The 20,343-nt window shown below is 49.3% G+C and overlaps 1 protein-coding gene across 1 annotated transcript; it reads left to right on the forward strand.

The window, feature by feature from the left end:
* The first annotated feature begins 6,114 nt into the window (after positions 1-6,114).
* LOC106742457 (paramyosin, long form) lies at positions 6,115-20,343 on the forward strand. Its single transcript, XM_014615390.1, has 15 exons — positions 6,115-6,495; positions 7,870-7,926; positions 9,748-9,834; positions 9,903-10,069; positions 12,664-12,901; positions 12,987-13,106; positions 13,277-13,426; positions 13,547-13,693; positions 13,863-14,079; positions 14,277-14,404; positions 14,485-14,597; positions 18,315-18,510; positions 18,593-18,721; positions 19,329-19,700; positions 19,951-20,343. Exons 1-15 carry the CDS (start codon positions 6,376-6,378, stop codon positions 20,341-20,343), a joined length of 2,634 nt encoding a protein of 877 aa, XP_014470876.1. The 5' UTR covers positions 6,115-6,375.

Genomic DNA, 20,343 nt, shown 5'->3' on the forward strand with positions numbered 1-20,343 from the left:
CCCCCTTAACCCCGGCAAAAGCTGAGCAGCCTTTGTGCTGCCGACCTACGTGAAGCGTTAGAACGATATCGCCTCGCCAGGCTGCGCACAGTCGACTGATAAATCTGAGAAGAGACGGAGAACTGGTGTTATCCGTGGAGACTTGAAGCAGAACTTTGACGTTCAAGTTGAGAGCTTCCTAAGCCGATGGCGCTACAAGAATACCCACGAAAGCTCCTCGGAGCTTTTCAAAGTCGACAAAGGAGACGAACGCTTTTGCAAGTCATTTCATACGAATAACGAAATAACATATCGAATCCAATTTGCGTGAAAATCGCCCTCATCGTGATGAATTGGAATTTAATTGCCCCACCTGTTGACGTTGGTGATGCGTTATTAACTATTTCTACATGTCAGCTGTTAATGTTGCAACGCATCATTAACTACCTCTACGGAACGTATCTACGACTGGATGTCCTCTATAGATCGTCTTTCCACCCACCTGCATCGTCCATCAAAACTGCTCCATTTCCGACGTTCAGCAGTTCGATAATTAAAAATCGCGTATTTTATCTATTTCGAGCCGATTCACCCAAAACATTTGTTTACGTATTGTATTTACGAAACTCGATCCTAATCGCCAAGCATCCTCAATTTGTCATCCTTCGTAACTCAAAAGTTATTTGTTTTCGGCTGTTGAGATATTTATAATATTTTTGAGTTAAATCAATAACATCTATCATTTGAAAAAAAAAAAAAAGCGGAGAATCTCGGAAGTATTTTGTAAATCGTGTCAATCTTCTCGTGGATCACATCGACGCGACTGAACCGTGTCGCAGGACAAACCTGAGAAGAATGTTAGTCTTAAACTCGTTGCCTAGATTCGCGACGACGTTGATAGATTCCGCGTAATCCCCGTACGTGCCGCGACTCAGCCGTGATCAGTCGTTCAGTCTCGCTAATTAATTTCGAATGGTGCGAAGAGAATCGCAGAGAGAAAATTTCCACTCTTCTCGCGTCACGGTGTCGTTCTGTCGCATTTCATTCCAGATATAGACACAGTGTATAAATACTATGACAGTGGCACCAACGATGTCGAGGTTTCTTCTTTGACAGCTCGTGATAATGATGGAACGGTACCATCGTAGACTCTCGGTCTGGACATTATTCGATCGCACGTGCGAGGCATTCTCAATAAAATGAATATAACAAAGTACAGGATTCACAATAAAATCACGTACCTATTGTCGCGACTTTATTTTCGGATCTCGAGAATATTCGTGTATATTTGTACCACGTGTATATTTGTATTTCGATACATCGAAGTGAAAATAGAAAACTGTCATGGTGGGATCAACCGTTGTGACAACACGACGAGAAGAGTTGATGATATTTCGTACGTCTTACCCCACTTTCTCAGTAGATACAGACATGTATTCTTCGGACAGGAATAGAACGACTTAGTCATCCCGAGTTTCTCCGGCAATGCCGAAAAGCTTTGGCCCGAGTTTTTCGTGGCAATTTCGGACGATGAGTCAATATCGTTATCGTGAATTGCAAACACGGCTTAATCGACGTATTAATTTCTCGTCAAACTAAAACGAGAGGAAAAGAGAAAGATAGAAAGGGAGAATGATGTTTTTCATAACAACGAACGATTGAAAAAATTCCCGCAATATCGCGAATGATCTCGATCATCCTTGCGATGGGAGGTTGATGCATTTTGTATTTTAATAGAGATTAATTTGTGACTCTGACGGGGGGCGTAAGATTTACATAATAATTTTATACGATAGGAGAGCGTGTCCCGTACTTCTCATGAGCCCGGTTATATTATATTTGGCGCGGTTATATGCAAATCGCGCGCGATCAAAATTGCAGATTACGTATTAGCGTGCGCCGGCTCGATTTACATCTTAAAAGCGGAGCATATCGCATTGTTTATGGTTGCTGGAACTATTTTCAGAAGCATTGCTTGGCGGATGTGTTAGTGGTTGTCGTAAATGATCCGTATTCCGAAAGACCGCGCTTAATCTTGCCGATGAGTTTGTCAAACGTATAACTTTATCGCAGCGAGGAACATTTGCAATAAGCTGAGCCGATCTCGATGAGACATACGCGTGTGTAACGACGTCAACGCGACGTATAACCGCGTCCGAACATTTCGATTTTCGCCGTTGGATACTGTCGCGTGTTTCATCGTAAATTTAGCATCTTCATCATTAGTAAGAAGCTCCTAGTAGCCGTTCGAAAAGCCACCTGTTGCCTTCTTCCTGAATTCTAACCCGATGGGCTCTATAATTATCGAGCAAAACGCGCACGGCAGGTGCGGAATTACAAGAAATAGCCGAAAATCACGTTATAATAATAACGAAAACGGGACGCGATATTAATAAAATTCGCGACAAACACGTGCTCGAACGCATCCCGTCTTCGGCGATTTGTGAAATTCAATTGAACGTACGCGATCTCGAAAGGATCCTTGTCCTGCGAAGAATCGATAAGAGATCGAAAAGTTAAGGTGGTTCGCTCACTAAGTGTTGTATTTCCAGTAGCGAATCAAGGAGGACTTTCATAAATTTATTATTTATCGAGCAAAATTACGTTTCTATTACATTTATCTTATTACCCGAATAATAAATATTGATTTGAAACGAAGTTGCATATATATACCGAATATTACAGATACGAAAATATTACTTTCTTTTTCTTATTAATATTATATTTATGCATCAGTTGATCGAGTAAATTTCTATCTTATACAGAAATGTGTCAAATTAAAAGAGAATTTTTGTATTATGAGGTTTCTACATATTTATGTGAATATATAAGTTTATAATGAAATATTTGGGAAACGATACGATAAAGATTATTGAAATTTCTTTTACACACCCTTCTAGTTCGATTAACTTTTGCGTCATGTACATATTATAGGTTTATCTTATACTTGGTCAAATGCTCGAGCCTGCTTAAGAGCATTTGATACAATGCATACGCATTCGAGCAAACAACAGTTGAAAAGGGTGTTATATTTAGAAAACTGGAGCAGCGCGCTAATTCGACCGTTCGAAAATCGTTGGTCTTTTTGGGTAAGGTGGTGGATCGAAGAACTTCGTACACCTCGTTGTACGCATTTTGTCGCATTGTACTGGATTATCTCCCGATTAACAACGTTAACCAGTAAACCAAAAGGAATTCCCAATTTGCGGAATTCTGCAAATGGGAAACGTGCAATCCATAAAGTCCCCGCGAATGTAGATTTTCCTAAGATGCGATTTACGTTGGCCAATTTTCGCGTGCGGAGCTTCGTCGGATTATCTCCCCCTTTCGATCTTTTCTCCCTGCGGTCTTCCGCCGTAAACAGAACAAGCGATACGATACAACGTGGGTACGAGCGTGGGTCGGAGCCAAGCGCCCTGTGAAACATGCTACAGTGGGTAAGAAACGATGGTGAGACGAAGAACGTCTGGCGAATGGAGGAAAAAGAGCCGGAAAGAAATCAGCGAGGATATTCTGTTACACACTCGCGCGTATAAAGAGCGATGTTAATAAAATTTTTTCGCGATAAGAAACACCTGATGGTACCAAGAGGAATAAGGAAAGCGGATAGATGAGCCGAAAAATTTATAGAGGGAGGAAAAACGAGGGTGCATCTAGTCCGCCCGAAGGAGTTAAGTAGGGGGCTGAGAGGAGGAGAAGAGAGAGCTATTTTAGCGTCCGGTCCGACGATGTGCCACCTCTTCTCTCTGACACCTGGAATTCTCCACCAGAGCGAGCCACGTATTCGCGGAGGGAGACGACGAAGGGTAGCGAAGGAGGAGGACGTGGTGGTGGAGGTGATGAGCAGAACGACGCAGGGAAGGGGCCAATCTCAAATTACTTGGTGAGCTCTCCGGGCTAGGCCGACCGAGCATCTTTGCCCACCATCGCCCGGCGACCTTTTATAGACACTCGCCGGTAGTGGGGCGAGGTGGGAGGTCGAGGAAATTGTGCGAAAACTGGCAATTCGACGGGAAAAAGAGGGAGCGCGCGGCCGTGCGCGATCTCGCCGCAACCGGTAGCGGAGAACGGAGCGGATGAATGTTGATGAAGCGCAGACATTGAAATGCCAGCCGAGAAAAGAGCTCTCGCTCTTCTTCGCTCGCGAGCATTGATTGCATCCCTCGCGACGGATGCCGCAAAGACGACGGAAATCGCGGCATCGACCGGCGGTAACATCATCGCGTCCTATCAGCTTACGATACTCCTGCTCGTTGGAGAGCAGTTCGAACCGGTTATCCGACATTTAATCGGCAGCTAATCCAAGGACAAGACGAGCACAGTTCGAAAATGTTTAATGATGACGACTCGACAGAGCGTATCGCGAGGGTCGGATGGAGGCGAGCATTTTTCAACCAGCCTGCCAGTGGCACAACCACGCGCGGCATTCGCGTTTCCTGTCGTCACATTGTCAACAAGATCGTCTTGCGAATACCGAAATGTCTGACGAAATTTTAGGCTCGCGACCGACCGGATGCTGTGTGGTACATTCGCGGAAAGCGATAGGTGAGACGCGGAATTTAGGGAAGCGATCGACGAATCCGTTGAAATTGATTATCCGCATCACCGAGCGATCTCGAAGGAGAAATTCGTCGAGCTCTCGCGCAAGCGTCGGGCGCAAGGTATTGCATGAATAATGGGAGACTGTACTCGACGGACTCTTAAGATCGCAAATAACGCAAACGAATGTGGGTGGTGAAAAACGCCGTGTCAGTCGGCGCTAATGACTGGACGGTATTATTTTGAGAGCGAAGCTAAATTCATCGGCGACTCAGACGGTACTCCGCCGCCGACTTTCGTCCAAGTGCGCCGAAATATCCATATCGGTGAGAACGCGCGCCGGAGAATTATTCACGAGTGAATCTTCGATCCCAAAACAACTCTCGGTTGTTGTGACACGTGCCAGCGGTGTTGCTCGGTTGCTCGACATTTTTCTCCGCCGCCGCGCCACTCCTACGCTGAGCGCCGCCGAGTGGATAGATCTCTGAATGAGTCGGCGACTCGTTTCATCATCGATGGTCGATCTGCGAGCGACACCCTGCTCGACCCTGCGCCTCTCTTTCTCTCTCCCTCTCTGTTCAAGTACACTACGCTAGATCGGTGCGCAGACTAGTCACGACGCAGTTGTATCCGCATGTGCGTGAGATTTCCGGACGAACAATCCCCTTTGGGAACGCCCGATCTAATTTTCGACTGTCGGATGCATGTTAGCGTATCGCAGGATGCAAAGTAGATCTAAAACCGTGCTGGTGACGTTAACCAAACGTCTCCGCATGCGCCAAGAACAATTAAATCTGGAGTACCCTGACCCTTTCTCGTCTATGCTTTCGTCGTGCGAGTTCCAGGGTGCAATGACCAAAAGTCGTTCCTGTATCCAATAAATGAAGAATCTGCTATAACCAGTTATTATAGAAACTGGTTAATCAGTTATTGCGCACGGAGAAAATATTGTAGCAAATTACCACGAAATTTTGTAATGTCGGACCACAACGAATCATAACTGTAATATCGATGTGTGTTGCAATCATTAGTGATATATTTCATTGTACAAATCACTAAAGATTGCAACACGCATAATGTCAGTCATAATTCCGGTATGGTCTAATATTACGAAATTTCGCGGTAATTTTTGCGACAATATTTTCTACGTGTAGAGCTCGATTGTTAAAGCAATTTCAGATATCGAGATAAAAATCCGATCGATCCGATTCTTATTTAATATAGATCCCATATTCCAAGGGACAGTCCAGGAAGTGCTGAAGAACACGGTCCACGTCCTTGATGGCGCACCTTGAGACTCAGCGCATAGCGAAGTCGACCAAAGAGCGACATCCTTTCCTCAGCGTCCTCACCACCGCCGCCACCACCATCGTCGTCGTCGTCGGCCGAGCAGAAGTCGATTTGGCAACTGCCTTTGGACAACGTGGGCGTTTAACGGTCGCTTGGTGGTTCCCTTCGGCGATGATGAAGACGACAAGAACGAAGACGATGACGAGCGTGCTCGTTCCTGGTGGGGATTCTGGCGGCAGTGCGCTTGCGTTGCTCGTCATTTTGACGAAGCCATGAAGCGGCCGGCGCGCCATACGAACGACGACGGGTCGCGCACTACGAGTAGGGCGCTGGTCGGCTCCGAAACCCCGAAGAAGAAGAAGAAGAAGAGGACTGCGGGAAGAAGTTGGAAGTGGGCTCAACCGACGAGCGAGGCTGCAGCGACTTGTGACTTGATTCAGCCAGTGGCGGACAGAAGGACCCCTGCGAGCGGAGGGCGGCCGAACCGTGAGGATACACGAAGAAGGACTCGCACAGCACGAGAAGAAGCGGACGACCTCGTCGAGACCGGAAGCAGAGAGGAAGAAGATGTCGTCTTCAGCGGTTGCTAAGAGCTCCAAGTACGTGTACCGCTCTACGGGCGGTGCGGGCACTGCCGATGTTAGCATCGAATATAGCGCCGACCTGAGCGCTCTCAGCAGACTCGAGGTAGGTTTTCCCGCTGGAACAAGTGCCCAAGCCCGAAGGAAAGACGGGAAATCGACTCGGGAGAGAACGACCGCGTGATCCGGGGAAGGAGAGAGCCTGTCTTTCTCGAGAATCGATATCGCCGCGCTCAACCGCCGGGCGCGCTTCTCTAATTCTATCCTCGAATTATACAGCGAATAACTTTGTTGAATTATTTACAGGCCTGGCGCGTCTTGCGCTGCGCCTCCGGTTACTCGAAGTCCATCGGGAGGGTAAGGGTCGTTTCGTGAGGGACTTCGATTTCCCCAAAGAGACCTTCGGGAAACGAATCTCGAGAAATTCAAGTGCGTTAACTGTTAAGATAGGTATATTCGCGCAGATACTTCCTGACGGGGCTGCGAGAATTTTCGTCGCACGAACTCTGGGAAATTCTCGAAGCCCGGCGGGTCGAATCGGTCAGGTCGACCAAGCCGAAAGGTGCGGGCAGCCGCACTGAGGTAAGATAGAGTGCCCAACGTATCAACGAGATCGCCGAGGTATCGAATCGCAGCTACCACGGAGCGACTCCACGAGACGAACAAGACAGAACGCTTCGGCGCAGGTTCCCCGGTAACTCCTCGAGGAAACGCGCGACGGTATCGCGGAAAGACCGATAGATTCCGACGAGGAGACCCCGACGGAGGTCCGACGGGAGCTCTCCCGTGCATCGGCGGGACGCGGCACACAGTGACACGCGGCGGATTCGCACGTGAACGATGCGCGGAGCAGTGACCAATCGCGGAGGTAGTGAACCGCGAAAGTTCAGTGACCATGAGAGATGTTAGTGCCAACCCGACGAGGAAGCAAAGTGTACGACCGTTCTGTAGCTATCGGATTGCTCGTGTACGAAAATAGTCGGTGGGATATCGGTCCGAGACGACGATCGTGCCAAGGCACCGCGAGGCACCGTATCGATGCGGCGATTCTTCGAGGCGTACCGCCCGAGGACGGTACCCGAGTGAGCGGCTAATGGCCGCGAGAAACCCGGCGGGTCCTGCCTGGAGGATCCATCGAGGAGAACTCGTATCCTGAGAAAAGTATGAAGGACACGGTCGGCTGTTACGCGCCCAAGTAAGATCACTCCTTCGTCTCCCGCCGATACAGCGGCTGACCGTGTTCTCCGGTGCCAGCGCGGCTCCTTTGAGACCGGGCCGGCGTGAAGGCACGCTCAAACGGACGCTCGTTTTCTCTCCTTCTCCCCGAGGACGCACCTATTCGCAGGCACTCGGAGGCCGTGCGTCTTTCCGAAATACCGAGCCTCCGCTCTCGGGTATTTTTGTCGAGCGATTACGTAAAGCGCTCCGACCCTCTGCGCCGCGATACCCTCTCTAATCCTCATTGCCTCTCTCTTTTCAGGACAAAATCCGTCTACTGCAGGATGACCTGGAGTCTGAGAGGGAGCTGCGTCAGAGGGTGAGTTTCGAGAGAGAGTGTCTTCGCGTGTTCCCGAAGCGATTCCTAAACTTCCCTCCCCCGCACGTTAAAACCCCCTCGGCGGACGGATCGTCCAAGTTCGCTGTGTGTATACCATAACTCGCCCTTCGTGATGTCCGTTTGACGAACTGACGAGAGATTTCAACGGCTGCACCGACAATGAGCGGACAATGAGAGTGGCGGATCGGAATGAATCGCTAGCTAATTACCAGGTGAAATCGATAACCGACGTAGACGCTTAACGTGTCAACTAATTGTCTCGTCATGGTAACGTCCAAGCGCAGCGCCGATCGCCAGAAAGTAGCTCCGTCCGGCACGCTTGTCCCGCTGGCACTCGCTCGTCTGGTTACGTCACACGAATTCTGTAACAAGCGTGACCAAAGAGACGGAGATGGAACGCCAGTTTGGCGATTTTAACGAAAGACCGACTCTCTTCGGACGAGGAAGTCGACGACGATCCGTTTTCGAAGGGATTTGTATTTTTCTAACGCATCCGCCATCTAACAGATTCGCGAGGTAATCAGAAAACGCCGTCCGAGTGGCCGAAGAGCGTCGAATTCGAGTTCTTCGTCGGCGAAGTGTCAGTTATCAGATATCGCAGACTACTCGAGAGATGGATGTGAAAAAGAACCAAGGATGCTCCGCTCCACTGGCAGAGTGGGGAGCAGTAGGTCGAAATGTCCAGCTCTTGAGCAGCGTCTATTTTTGGGGACGCGAGTCTCTTCGGGATCGTTCCCGCATTCCTGCGCTGTATTCAACACGTGCCCGCTCTTTATAAATGAGAAAAACATTAACTCGCGACCCTCGTGGGATTTAAATAGTTCATCAACTGTATTCGTCGCGCGCTCAAGCGGGCTTAATTATCTCAGGCGGTAAAGAACGGGCGTGAAAAAAGTAGATGCTGTTTAAGAATAACTAAGAATAATTTCTCCAACCAGCGCGAATTCCATTTCTCTCGCGTTCCGGATCGGACGGAATTTTTCCATTCGCGCCGAAGTCCACTCTCCCGATCATAAAATGGCTTTCTCGCGCAATCTCGCCGGGAATTCCGGCCACATCCGGCGGTATTATGCGGCGAGAAGTGGAATTCCATCGTGATAATATTTACACAGTTGCGCGCGTATATCAGGGGAGGATCACCGCGCATTCCGGCCGGCTGCGAATTTACAAGAAACTTCTCGGGTTTCATTGTGCGTTAAGTTTCCGCCGAAATCAAACGTGTGTAACACGGCCGCTGTAATACGTGACTTGAACGATTGCCAAAAATTTCGCCCCGAGCTTTCGGGGGCTGTAAAGCTCGGGAACTGAAACGTCGCGTTAACACGGGCGTATACGCTTTCGGAACGCGATACATATTTCATTCGTGCGACACGCGAACGCGACCGGCCGCAAATGTCCGCGATGAAAATTGAATTCGCCTCTTTTCCTCTCGGCGCGGACAAAGCGAGTCGCGGCATCTATCGAACACGAGGAAAAAATCGCGAAGGACGGTTTGACGCAACGGGCCGAGGCGGAGGCGACGTCGTGCTCCTCTCTTTTCGCAATAAACGCCTCGTTTGAAATACGAATAAAGCTCCCGATATAGACGCGCCGCGTCCGAAATTAGATCGTCCTATTCGCGCGGTAAAGAAATCTGACGTCAAGCTCGCCGACGCCGGGGCACCCGGGGCAGGCCGCCGCTCGATTTCTTCTATCCGGACGATCGTCGCGGCGTCTCAATTTCGCAATCCGCACATTTCTTCGTCTACGAGCCGTTTGATTGATCGAACGTCCTTTCACGGCGCCTCCGTAACGTTGCAGATCGAACGCGAACGCGCCGACTTGAGCGTGCAAGTCATCCAGCTGTCCGAGCGTCTCGAAGAGGCCGAGGGCGGCGCCGAATCTCAAGTGAGTACCTCTCTCACCGAATGCTCCGAGAAATCACGCGAGCCTAACCGACTTTCTCCCGTTCGCAGTTCGAGATCAACAAGAAGAGGGACACGGAGCTGGCCAAGCTGCGCAAACTACTCGAAGACGTGCATCTCGAGAGCGAGGAGACCGCACATCTCCTGCGTAAGAAGCACCAGGAGGTGGTCGTCGACTTCCAGGATCAGATCGACCAGCTCTCGAAAGCACGCGCCAGGTTAGTGGCCGTTGCTCCGTACGGTTTCGAATTGAACGTTTCCACTGCCGAACCGAGCAGCGAAGGCCAGAACCCCGTGAATTCTGGAAAGCCCACGTGCGTCGATCCGCGATCGGCAAAGCGCCGATGTAAACGCCTGCTAATCTCCCCTTTGAGGCGAGAATGTGCGTTTGCCGGGGAGCGTCAATAAACAGCTGGGTGCTGGCCGGAAGCTGCCCGGCGGTAGCAAATAGCGATTCCACGAGGAAGCGTCGCGCGAACGACGCCCCGACGAAGGGGAAGAGACGCGATAGGGAGGATGCGTAATGAATCACGGTGTTACGCGGGTAATTATAGCGCGCGTGTTCCTTCTTTCTCTCTCTCTCTCTTTCCCGTCGCAAACGAGAGTGACTGTACGTAAGAAAATTTGCGCGAATTATACCGGTCGGCCGGCTGGCCGCCGTCCAAGCCAAGGAGCGACTCGCACCTGAAATACACGAAAGTTTCGGCACCCCGGCTCTTCTAAACATAGTTTCGCCCCTTCGGCGCGCCGAGATCCCGTCGCTCCGGCAAGGACGTCGGCGGTCGTCCTGGAGACGCGTGTTACCATTAATCGCACGCTGATTATCCACCGCGACCGCTTTCGACTCTCGCTTCCTTTCCTCGCCAGTTCCCGACGGAGAATGGAGCGATCGCGCGGGGAGAACAATTCCGCAGACAAACGTCCGGTCTGCCGAAGCTTCGTCCTACATACTGTAGCAAATAAACACACGAAAAGCGTTACCCCAAAGCACGATTGAACGATCTTGAACTCCGTCGGTTTAAATTGCACAGAGTACTTTCTCTCTCTCTCTCTCTCTCTCTCTCTAATCTTAGGAACAAATTTAATTAAAATTCGTGAATATTTATAGTAGTAATCAATTCTCGATCTTAATTTCCTCTGTGATGGGTCGTTAGATCAAAATAAAATCTGGTAGGTATTTTTGGAATTTTCTTCAAATACGAAAAAAATCCGTCATTGATTCGTCCGAAATCTTATCGCTGAAAAATCTCAGATTCTCATATCGCATTTGAAACACACGTATCATGTCGCACGGTTTTCCAAAAGTGATCCCAAGGCGGTTGCCAAAAATACGAACTAATCAAGGCAGCTGCTACTTAGTTTCAGCGATCCAACCGCGCGAGCGGCATCAGATATAATCGTCCGGTTACATGCGTTGCGTGATTTCACCGCCGATTATAAATCGCGATCATAACATCGGCGGTATTCTCGAAAATATCGCGAGCGTAATAGTAAGAAATAATTCTCAATCGTCGTCCTCTTCGTTTTCTCTCGACAATTTCACGAGATATCTCTGTAAACATTTCCGTCCAATTACTGATCGCCATCATAGATATCGCTAATATTAATCTTTGCATTCAGCAGAAAGAAAAAAGCTTAGCATGACCGTTGCTTCTGATTAGTATATTCTTTTAGATCCGTGGGAGATCTAGAAGAATATCCCAATCATAGGCGGTTAGTAAGCTGCTTTTTCCGCTGAACGCAGACGTCGACGCAATTGCAGCCGTTTCCCCCTTGAATTTGAAGATGCGAAACGAGCGTTTCAGCCGTCGGGAATGCGCGACGCCACTCAGGAAAGAAGAAAAACGAACATCTCCACCTGTTCGCGGAGCAGGAAGCGAGAAGGGTGGCGTTACGGGCAACTCGCTGTAACCGCACCGTCGCGCACGCTCTTTCTTCTCTTTCCCGGCGCGAACACGCGCGCGGTCTTCCTCTATCGCGCCGCATCGCCTCTCTTTCTCCCTCTGTCTTCCTTTTGCACGCACGGTTACTCGGCTTATGACTATTTTTAACCATGCGAGTCGCGCGGCAATCCACAACCCCGCGTTGGCGCGCCATATTAGTACACGCGACCGGCCCGAATCCCCACTATCCCCGGAATCGGCTAACCGACACCTTACACCCTCTTTATCGCGCGTGTAGGTGTGAGTCCGGTATCGTCCGCATTATTTTTTTCGCCCGGTCCCCGGTAAAAAAATGGACCACCTCGGCATGACGTTCTTATCGACGTGGCCGCGACGTCGCGACCGTGAGAAAAGCACGAAGACATACGCTGTTATTAAGCTTGGACGCCCTCCCCCTTCCCTCCTCTCTCGTCCCTCTCTCTCGGAATATCCTCTCTCGAGCGAACGTTGTTTCGAAACGTTAATTACGTCCGGCTGCTTTCTCTAAATTAAGAAAGCGCATCGCACGCCTGTTTCCGTATTTTTGACACGCGTTAACCCACTTAGCCGGTCGGACTAAAAGGGTAGAAGCGGCCCATCGGTATCGGGTTACGAAAGCGTCGATGCGCCGGAATGTTGGCCGAAGCACACCGGAGTCCGATTCTTCGATTGTTCTTCTAGTAATTAAAATGATTTACGTATAGAGGTTATCCGCGAATTCTACCCCCGAATGTGACCTTGCAACGTAGAATCAGTTCTCCGTTCACTTTCTCGCGTTGGACGCTGTTAAAAAGAATCGGGACAATTCCTTGCAGACGAATGAATATCGTGTGAAATAAAGAAAGGATATTCGGAATGGACTTTTTAACAAGATCGCTTCGTCATTTCAGGGCTGACAAGGAAAAGTCGAAATTCCAGCAGGAAGTGTATGAACTCCTCGCTCAACTCGACAATGTCACTAAGGAGAAGCTGATGTCGATAAAGACGGTGGAGAAGCTGGAGATACACGTGTCCGAGCTGAACGTCAAGATCGAGGAACTGAATCGCACGATCGTCGACATCACCAGCCACAAAACCCGGCTGTCTCAGGAGAATATCGAGCTGGTCAAGGAAGTGCAAGATCTCAAGGTAGACCAAACGAACGCTAGCTAGAACGGATTGATTTTTGCCGCGATCCGTTGCAAAATCGCTGATCACTCAATGAAATTTATAGGTGAGCATCGAGAACATCAGTTATCTGAAAACGCAAATCGCGGGTCAACTCGAGGATGCCCGCCGCCGCCTCGAAGACGAGGAACGCCGTCGTGCGTTGGTCGAAGCTTCGTTGCATCAGGTAGGATTCGCTATACTTTCAGCATAGACTTCAATAGTTCCCAGTGAAACGGCAAACTTTCGTGAAGTACTCAATAGCCTATTAAATTCAGTCTTCTTCGACACATCAAGTGGCAATCTCGATTTTTAATGCCATGAAAAGAATGTTTAACATTAACCTCGTTTCGACAGGTCGAAGTGGAATTGGAGTCTGTCCGCGTGCAGCTGGAAGAAGAGTCTGAAGCACGCTTGGATATCGAACGCCAACTGGTCAAGGCCAGTGGAGAAGTCTCAGTATGGAGGTCGAAGTACGAGACTGAGGCCAATGCTCGCGCCGAAGAGGTAATTTCTATACTTGTTCATGCGAGAATATGAAATTACTCCAAACCTCCCGCAATCGACTCAATCAATGCAAAAGAAAGAACCTGGATGTGTACTGATTTTTTATTTAATTTTATACAGGTAGAAGAACTTCGTCGCAAGTATTCTGCTCGTATCCAAGAACAGGAAGAACAAATCGAGACCTTGCTCGTGAAGATCAATAACCTCGAGAAGCAAAAGTCACGCCTGCAATCCGAAGTGGAGGTTCTGATCATCGATTTGGAGAAGGTGAGATTCCATCGTTTCTCGTTTGTAGTCTTTTGTCCCTCGCGCTTATTTATTTATTTTTTGAAACACTTTCGCATATATTTTTTCTTGAGGGGCGTTCATTTCTTTTTTCTTTTGAGAACGGTATTTCAAATATACTGATATCGTTTTGACTCTTCTTCTTTTCAAGGCCAATGCAACCGCTCGCGAGCTGCAGAAACGCGTGGAACACCTCGAGAAGATCAACATAGAATTGAAGGCCCGCTTGGACGACACTATGGCCATGTACGAGCAAAGCCAGCGCGACCTCCGCACCAAGCAGCAAGAACTGCAACGCACGAACGCCGAACTCGACAAGACCCGCGAAATAAAAGACCAATTGGCGCGTGAGAACAAGAAACTCGGAGGTGATTGTTGTCGATTTTTCTATTCGCGATACATTTCGAAATTAAAGTAGCGATGATCAGCGTAGACTTCTCCATCAATATTTATCGCAAGCTTGGTAGAAACGAAGCTTCTGTTTATTCAATAGAGAATGAACATTTGGATGTCCCAATCGTTAAAAAGTTTCTGCGATTTTCGTAATATGGATGTGTTTCTGCAGACGATCTCAGCGATGCGAAGAACCAATTGGCCGACATGAACCGCAGACTCCACGAACTGGAACTGGAGCTTCGCCGACTGGAGAACGAACGTGAAGAATTGGCCGCCGCCTACAAGGAAGCTGAAGCAGTGAGTATATATTCTTATTTCCGAGGATGATTGATTTTCAAGTGAAAATGTGATACTGAATACGGAAAATTTTGATATAGGGACGCAAGATCGAGGAGCAACGCGCTCAGAGATTGTCAGCCGAATTGAGCCAACTACGCCACGAGTTCGAACGCCGCATTGCTGAAAAGGACGAAGAAATCGAGGCTATTCGGTGAGTTCTAAAAAATTATCCATTTTCACTTGCATCTCACTTTTCACGGATATGTTAATATAATTCGTTTAATTAATTTATTATTTATTTCAATAATTCGGTAATTTTATGTGGACATATTAGAGTTCCGATGAACTTTTTTCTACCTTTTACTCCATTTTATATTTCCAAATTTCTCTGAATAAAAATTACGGACTTCTAGGAAGCTGATTATTCTCATGTTTTATCAAATATACAAGAGTTACAATTGTCGTGTATCGTTCAACCTGGGACTTAAAGCGATTACGTTGACGTGGAAAATACAGGTTTCCCCTTAAAATGATTTTCTATTCACACCAGTGAACAATCGATAACGCGAAATTGCGAAGAAAGTGTTGTCGCAAGGTAAGACGCAAATGTCAACCAGAGTATTTCGGACTGTGATGTAATCGACTTATTTCTGATCGACCGTCGTGCGTCGAGTGATGCTATTTTAAGCGCACACAGTAAACGCAGTTAAATTTACCAATCGATTCGAAGGTTTAATCATGATGGATGGTTTCCCTGGATGGCCTCTAATTATCTATCTACGCTTCTTCAAATTAAAGAATGCGATGGTCGCTTCTGTTCTTCGGTTTCGATGACGTTTATGAGCTTGATGCTCCGCGAAACTTACGCGAGGATGGATGAGTTTCACACTCGCTGGGAGGATTTTATTTGCGGAGAGTTACATGAATAATTATCACCCAATTGCGGCGGCATTGATCTGCAAATTGAACGCCGAAGCATTAACGAGGACACCGATAAAAACTCATACGACATGACGAACCGCTATTAATAAGCGTGTAAGCCCAATCAGTCGTGATCCAATTATTATTGAGAGGTGCTGATTGGTCGTCCCCGATGTGGCAATCGCAACGAAAAGTACAAAAGATACCACCTGAGCACCGGCCCAATTTTTGCCGACGATCCTGTCGCAAGAGCGACACCAGCGTTCGTAAGTCCGTCCGCAAAAATCACAAATTTCACTGCGAAACATTCACCGTCCGCTTCGTCTCCGACCTAGAACCGGACGCTCGTTGATTGCAGACGCGAATTCGAAGCTTACCGGAAGGCATCCTTCGCCCCGAATCGTCGCTTTTCTTCGCCACGGAGCTCCTCGAATCGTCCCATCTTAGAAGCAAACCAAGCACCCTTTCCGTCGACCGAAGCTCTCATCAGAAATGGCGGGTTACATGCCACCGATTCACATGCCGCTGGAGCCGAAGTGGCGGCATTATCCGACGTACATCTACGACCGAAATTACAGCTACGGCATGAATTACTATCAGCCAATGATCGATTACATGGACGCCAAGCGACTCGAGCCGCGATCGAGCTTGCCGGGGCTCGGGAGGAGACGAGTGGAGCTGCCCGAGCTGCCTTGGTCCGACGGTCGAGCTCTGTGGCAGGAGAAAAAGGTGGAGCCCTACACGAGGGACGACCTGATCAGGCGCGCGATCGACGCCGAGGACGAGGCGAAGGATCACCTGTCGCGGTTCAAGGTACGGAGGCGCGAGGTAGCGCAAAGAGGCCGCCTGAGGAGATCCCCGCGCGAGAACAGCGGTCTCTGGGAAATATCGAAGGCGATCCGTTTTCCCGAGTGCCGCGCGTCTCGCCGGCGCGCGCGACTGCCTGACCTTTTCGGTTTCTAAATTTGGTGCCGCGGAAGAGGCTGCCTCGTTTCAAGCGGCCGAAGCCGCGCGCGCGGATGCCGTGCGTAATTCGTGTCATCGTGTTGCGGACCTCGCTTTCTCGTTTTGCAACTTTGCCGACAAGCCCCGGCTTATTCCGCGGCTCTTCGTATTCCCGTCGCGCGAGAATTCGCCGATGAATCTTACCGCACTGCCGCGTCGAAGTGCGTCGAATCATCCGCGCGTCAGTCTGCTAATTAATCGGCGATTACCATTCTCGGGAGACGACGAGGATACTTTTCTGATACGAGTTACGCATGCGGAAGTTCTCCGAGGTGTCCTCGAGAAATTCGTCGGAACGTCGCCTCCTGAAACGCGACTTTCGTCTCGCCGAATTCGTCACGACGCGGAAAGCGGCATTCCGATCCCGAGATCTACCGCGCCAGGGCGACTTTCCCGAACGGACTATCATTAGCCAAGAAAGCTCTTATTCACGAGGCCGACAGCTCGGAGAGCTTACCGGGCGTCGAACAATCAAAATATCGCGGAAGCGCCAACGAGCGGTCTCTTGGCACTCTATTATTTGGACCATTCTTCACGGCTCCCGATCGCGCCGGTCTGCCAAGTCAGTCGTGCGCGCTGAAAAATCCATCTTGCGTCTCCTCCCGGACGAAAGGGAGACACTAAGGTGTTCGGTGCATTGGCAGTCGCGCTCGAGTCTCTAGAGAGTCGGTCGGCGAGTCGGCCGACGATCGCATTCTGGACCGGCTAAGTTTAGGCGGCCGCGAGCCTGAGCACGACGGAAAACGGAGAAGCACGTAGAGCGCCACCGAAACTGACGTTCACCGTGTCTGTCTGACTGACGTGTCCGAAGATAGCGAATCGCTCGGACTTCAGTCTGGCGAAGACCGTGCACGCCAGTCGCGTGACAAAGGAGATCCTGCCGCGGACGGGAGAGGACCTGAAGAGACTACCGATGCCGTTGATGTTCGCTCGGGCCCGCAGCGAGGCCAAGGAGATCCGGCGGGAGGCGATGAGCGACGTGAAGCTGCAGGCGCTCAAGGACGTCCAACTGATGACCGACGTGCACGACGCGCTGGACCACGGTAAAAAGCTGCGCGGCAAGTCCGCCAAGGCGATCGAGTTCCAGCTGAGGACGGAGGCCCTGAAGAATCTGTCGAAGAGCCAGCAGCTGGCCGACATCCGTCGCTTCCAGAGGGAGACCGTGCACTCCCTCTGGGACGAACGGGCTCACGGCAGGCTGATGGAGGCGAGAACGAAGTCTCTGATCGACGAGGACAAGCTGATGCAGCCGCTCGACTCGCTCAGCCGAGAGCTGCGCGGATTCGAGCAGAAGTCCAGCAGTTATTTCTTGGACAAGAGGTACCGAGACCGCGCGAGGCGGGAGCTTTTGAACGGGTGTCGGGGATGCGAGTATTATAATTATTATGTTAATAAGCGTGGTAGGTAGGCGAGAGTTGTATGAGCGTCCCAACAGAGTTGCCAGTAGAGCGAGAGAGCGAGACGACGCGTCGCCGCTCAGAAAGGTAGGCGAAAACGCGCGGAATCGAAATAAACGCTTTCGATCGTCGGCATTCGACTTTGTGTTTGGCGAAAGTCACTTTCGTGCCTCCTCCCCCCTACTTGAATCGCAACCCAGCAAGCACCGACTAACAATAACGTTACATCGATGCTATAATTTTCCACTAAACGATGTAAACACAATGTAACATGTGTTGTATGTAACACTACGTACGTAGTTACATTGTCGAACGGAAAATTATAACGTTGGCACAATGTTACTGATGGTGTTCGCTGGTAAGTTGCCCGTTACTTTATTTCCGATAGCCCGTGTCCGATTCTTGAGCGATCGTGCGAATGAAGCGGGTAATCGAGAATTAAATCCCAGGATGGACGAGCTAAATCGGTCGAAATTTCGGGGAAGCTGCTTAGATATAACTTCGGCGTGACAGCCGGAAACATCCCCAACCTTGCCCACGATTGCATTATCACGTGAAAAAGGACGCTCGAGATATGTACACTGACGTCGAATGAAATTAATTAGCAAACAGACCAGCATCGAGATCGAGCAGCTGAACGCTCGCGTGGTGGAGGCCGAGACGAAGCTGAAGACCGAGGTGCAGCGTATAAAGAAGAAGATGCAGATCCAAATCACCGAACTCGAGCTGTCCCTGGACGTCGCCAACAAGAACAACATCGATTTGCAGAAGACCATCAAGAAGCAGTCCCTCACCCTGACCGTAAGATAAATCACCAAGAACGAAGTTTAAAGCGTCCGTGACGTTGCTGTACACGTGCACCTTGGGTCGTCTTGCTTTTCAGGAACTGCAAGCCCACTACGACGAGGTGCAACGCCAATTGCAGGTGACTCTGGACCAATTGGGCATCAGTCAACGTCGTCTTCAATCGTTGACGGCCGAGCTCGAGGAGGTCCGCGGCAATTACGAATCCGTGAGTACGAACGACTGTTTCCTGGAATGAATTTCGCTCGAGAAAGATTAATCAGCCATAGTTATGCAAGAAGGATCCAATCTACATAGAATACTTTTCGAAGGAAACGAAGATGAAAATTTGATGCTTGATTTAAAAAGTATAAATAGCACTGGGGTATTTTTCGCATCGTTCTAGAAGCCGAGCATGACCCGTTTTCTTCTCTTCAAGGGTGTTCATTGAAAAGCTTAACTCTTAAAAAGAGAGTAAAAAAGACGCAACTAATGAAAATGGCACAATTAATGGGAAATAAGAACTGTTTTTAATCAATTCCAGACGTCCACAAGGCTTAAATCTTTTTCTTTTACGTAGGAAGACGTATAGACCATCCATTGGTAACGAAATCTAAAAAATCATAATTTTGTGAGTTGGATAGCTTCTCGCATAGCTATGGCTAATTAATACATCGTCAATAATTCTACATCAAACATTAATAATCATAATCATCGTCCAAAATGTTTAGTTTATCCTCTGGATGAGCGAAGGTACGACGACAATGCACGAATATCGCTTATGTAAGATATGTTACGTAAAGGCGTAAAGCGCGAAATCGCATTTGTGTTGAAAGGCCCTGCGCGCGAAGAGGATCGTCGAGCAGCAATACGAGGAGTCGGTTAGCCGTATCAACGAGCTGACCACCATCAACGTGAACATCGCTTCGTCGAAGGCTAAAATCGAGCAGGAACTGGCAACCTTGGCTGGTGATTACGAGGAGGTCACCAAGGAGTTGAGAGTCAGCGACGAGAGATACCAGCGAGTGCAAACCGAGCTCAAGCACACCGTCGAGATCCTTCACGAGGAACAGGAGCGTATCGTCAAGATCGAAGCTATCAAGAAGTCGTTGGAGATCGAGGTGAAGAACTTGTCCGTGAGATTGGAGGAGGTCGAGGCCAATGCCATCGTGGGCGGCAAACGCATTATCAGCAAGCTCGAGGCTAGGGTAAGAGGCAAACGTTATTCCAATTTTCATCTCAATTTCAAAAGGTAATTTCAGCTGTGACACTTTAAATTTCAATTATGAAAATTATGATATATTCTTCGACCGTAAATTTAGAACTGGAGAAATGTTCACACCCGACTCACTAATAGAAATCACGATTAGCTTGCTTATTGCACATTTTTCTCGACACGTAAGAGCCATTTTCAGGGTGATCTTTAATCAATTCGTTCGTTGACAATTCTCACGGCAGATTCGCGACCTGGAGCTCGAGCTGGACGAGGAGAAGCGCCGACACTCCGAGACCGTGAAGATCCTGCGCAAGAAGGAGCGCAATATCAAGGAGGTGATGATCCAGGTCGAGGAAGACTCGAAGAACATCGCCCTGCTGCAGGAGTCGCTCGACAAGGCCAGCCAGAAGGTCAGCATCTACAAGAGGCAGTTGCAGGAGCAAGAGGGCATGTCCCAGCAGAGCGTCACCAGGGTCCGCCGATTCCAAAGGGAGCTCGAGGCCGCGGAGGATCGCGCCGATACGGCTGAGAGCAACCTGACTCTGATCCGTGCCAAACACCGCAGCTTCGTCACCACCTCGACCGTGCCCGGTTCCCAGGTCTACCTCGTCCAGGAGACGAGGCAGGACCTGTAA

The sequence above is a fragment of the Dinoponera quadriceps genome, unplaced genomic scaffold, assembly GCF_001313825.1.
Source record: "Dinoponera quadriceps isolate SergipeBrazil2010 unplaced genomic scaffold, ASM131382v1 scaffold113, whole genome shotgun sequence".
Taxonomy (NCBI): Eukaryota; Metazoa; Arthropoda; class Insecta; order Hymenoptera; family Formicidae; genus Dinoponera; species Dinoponera quadriceps.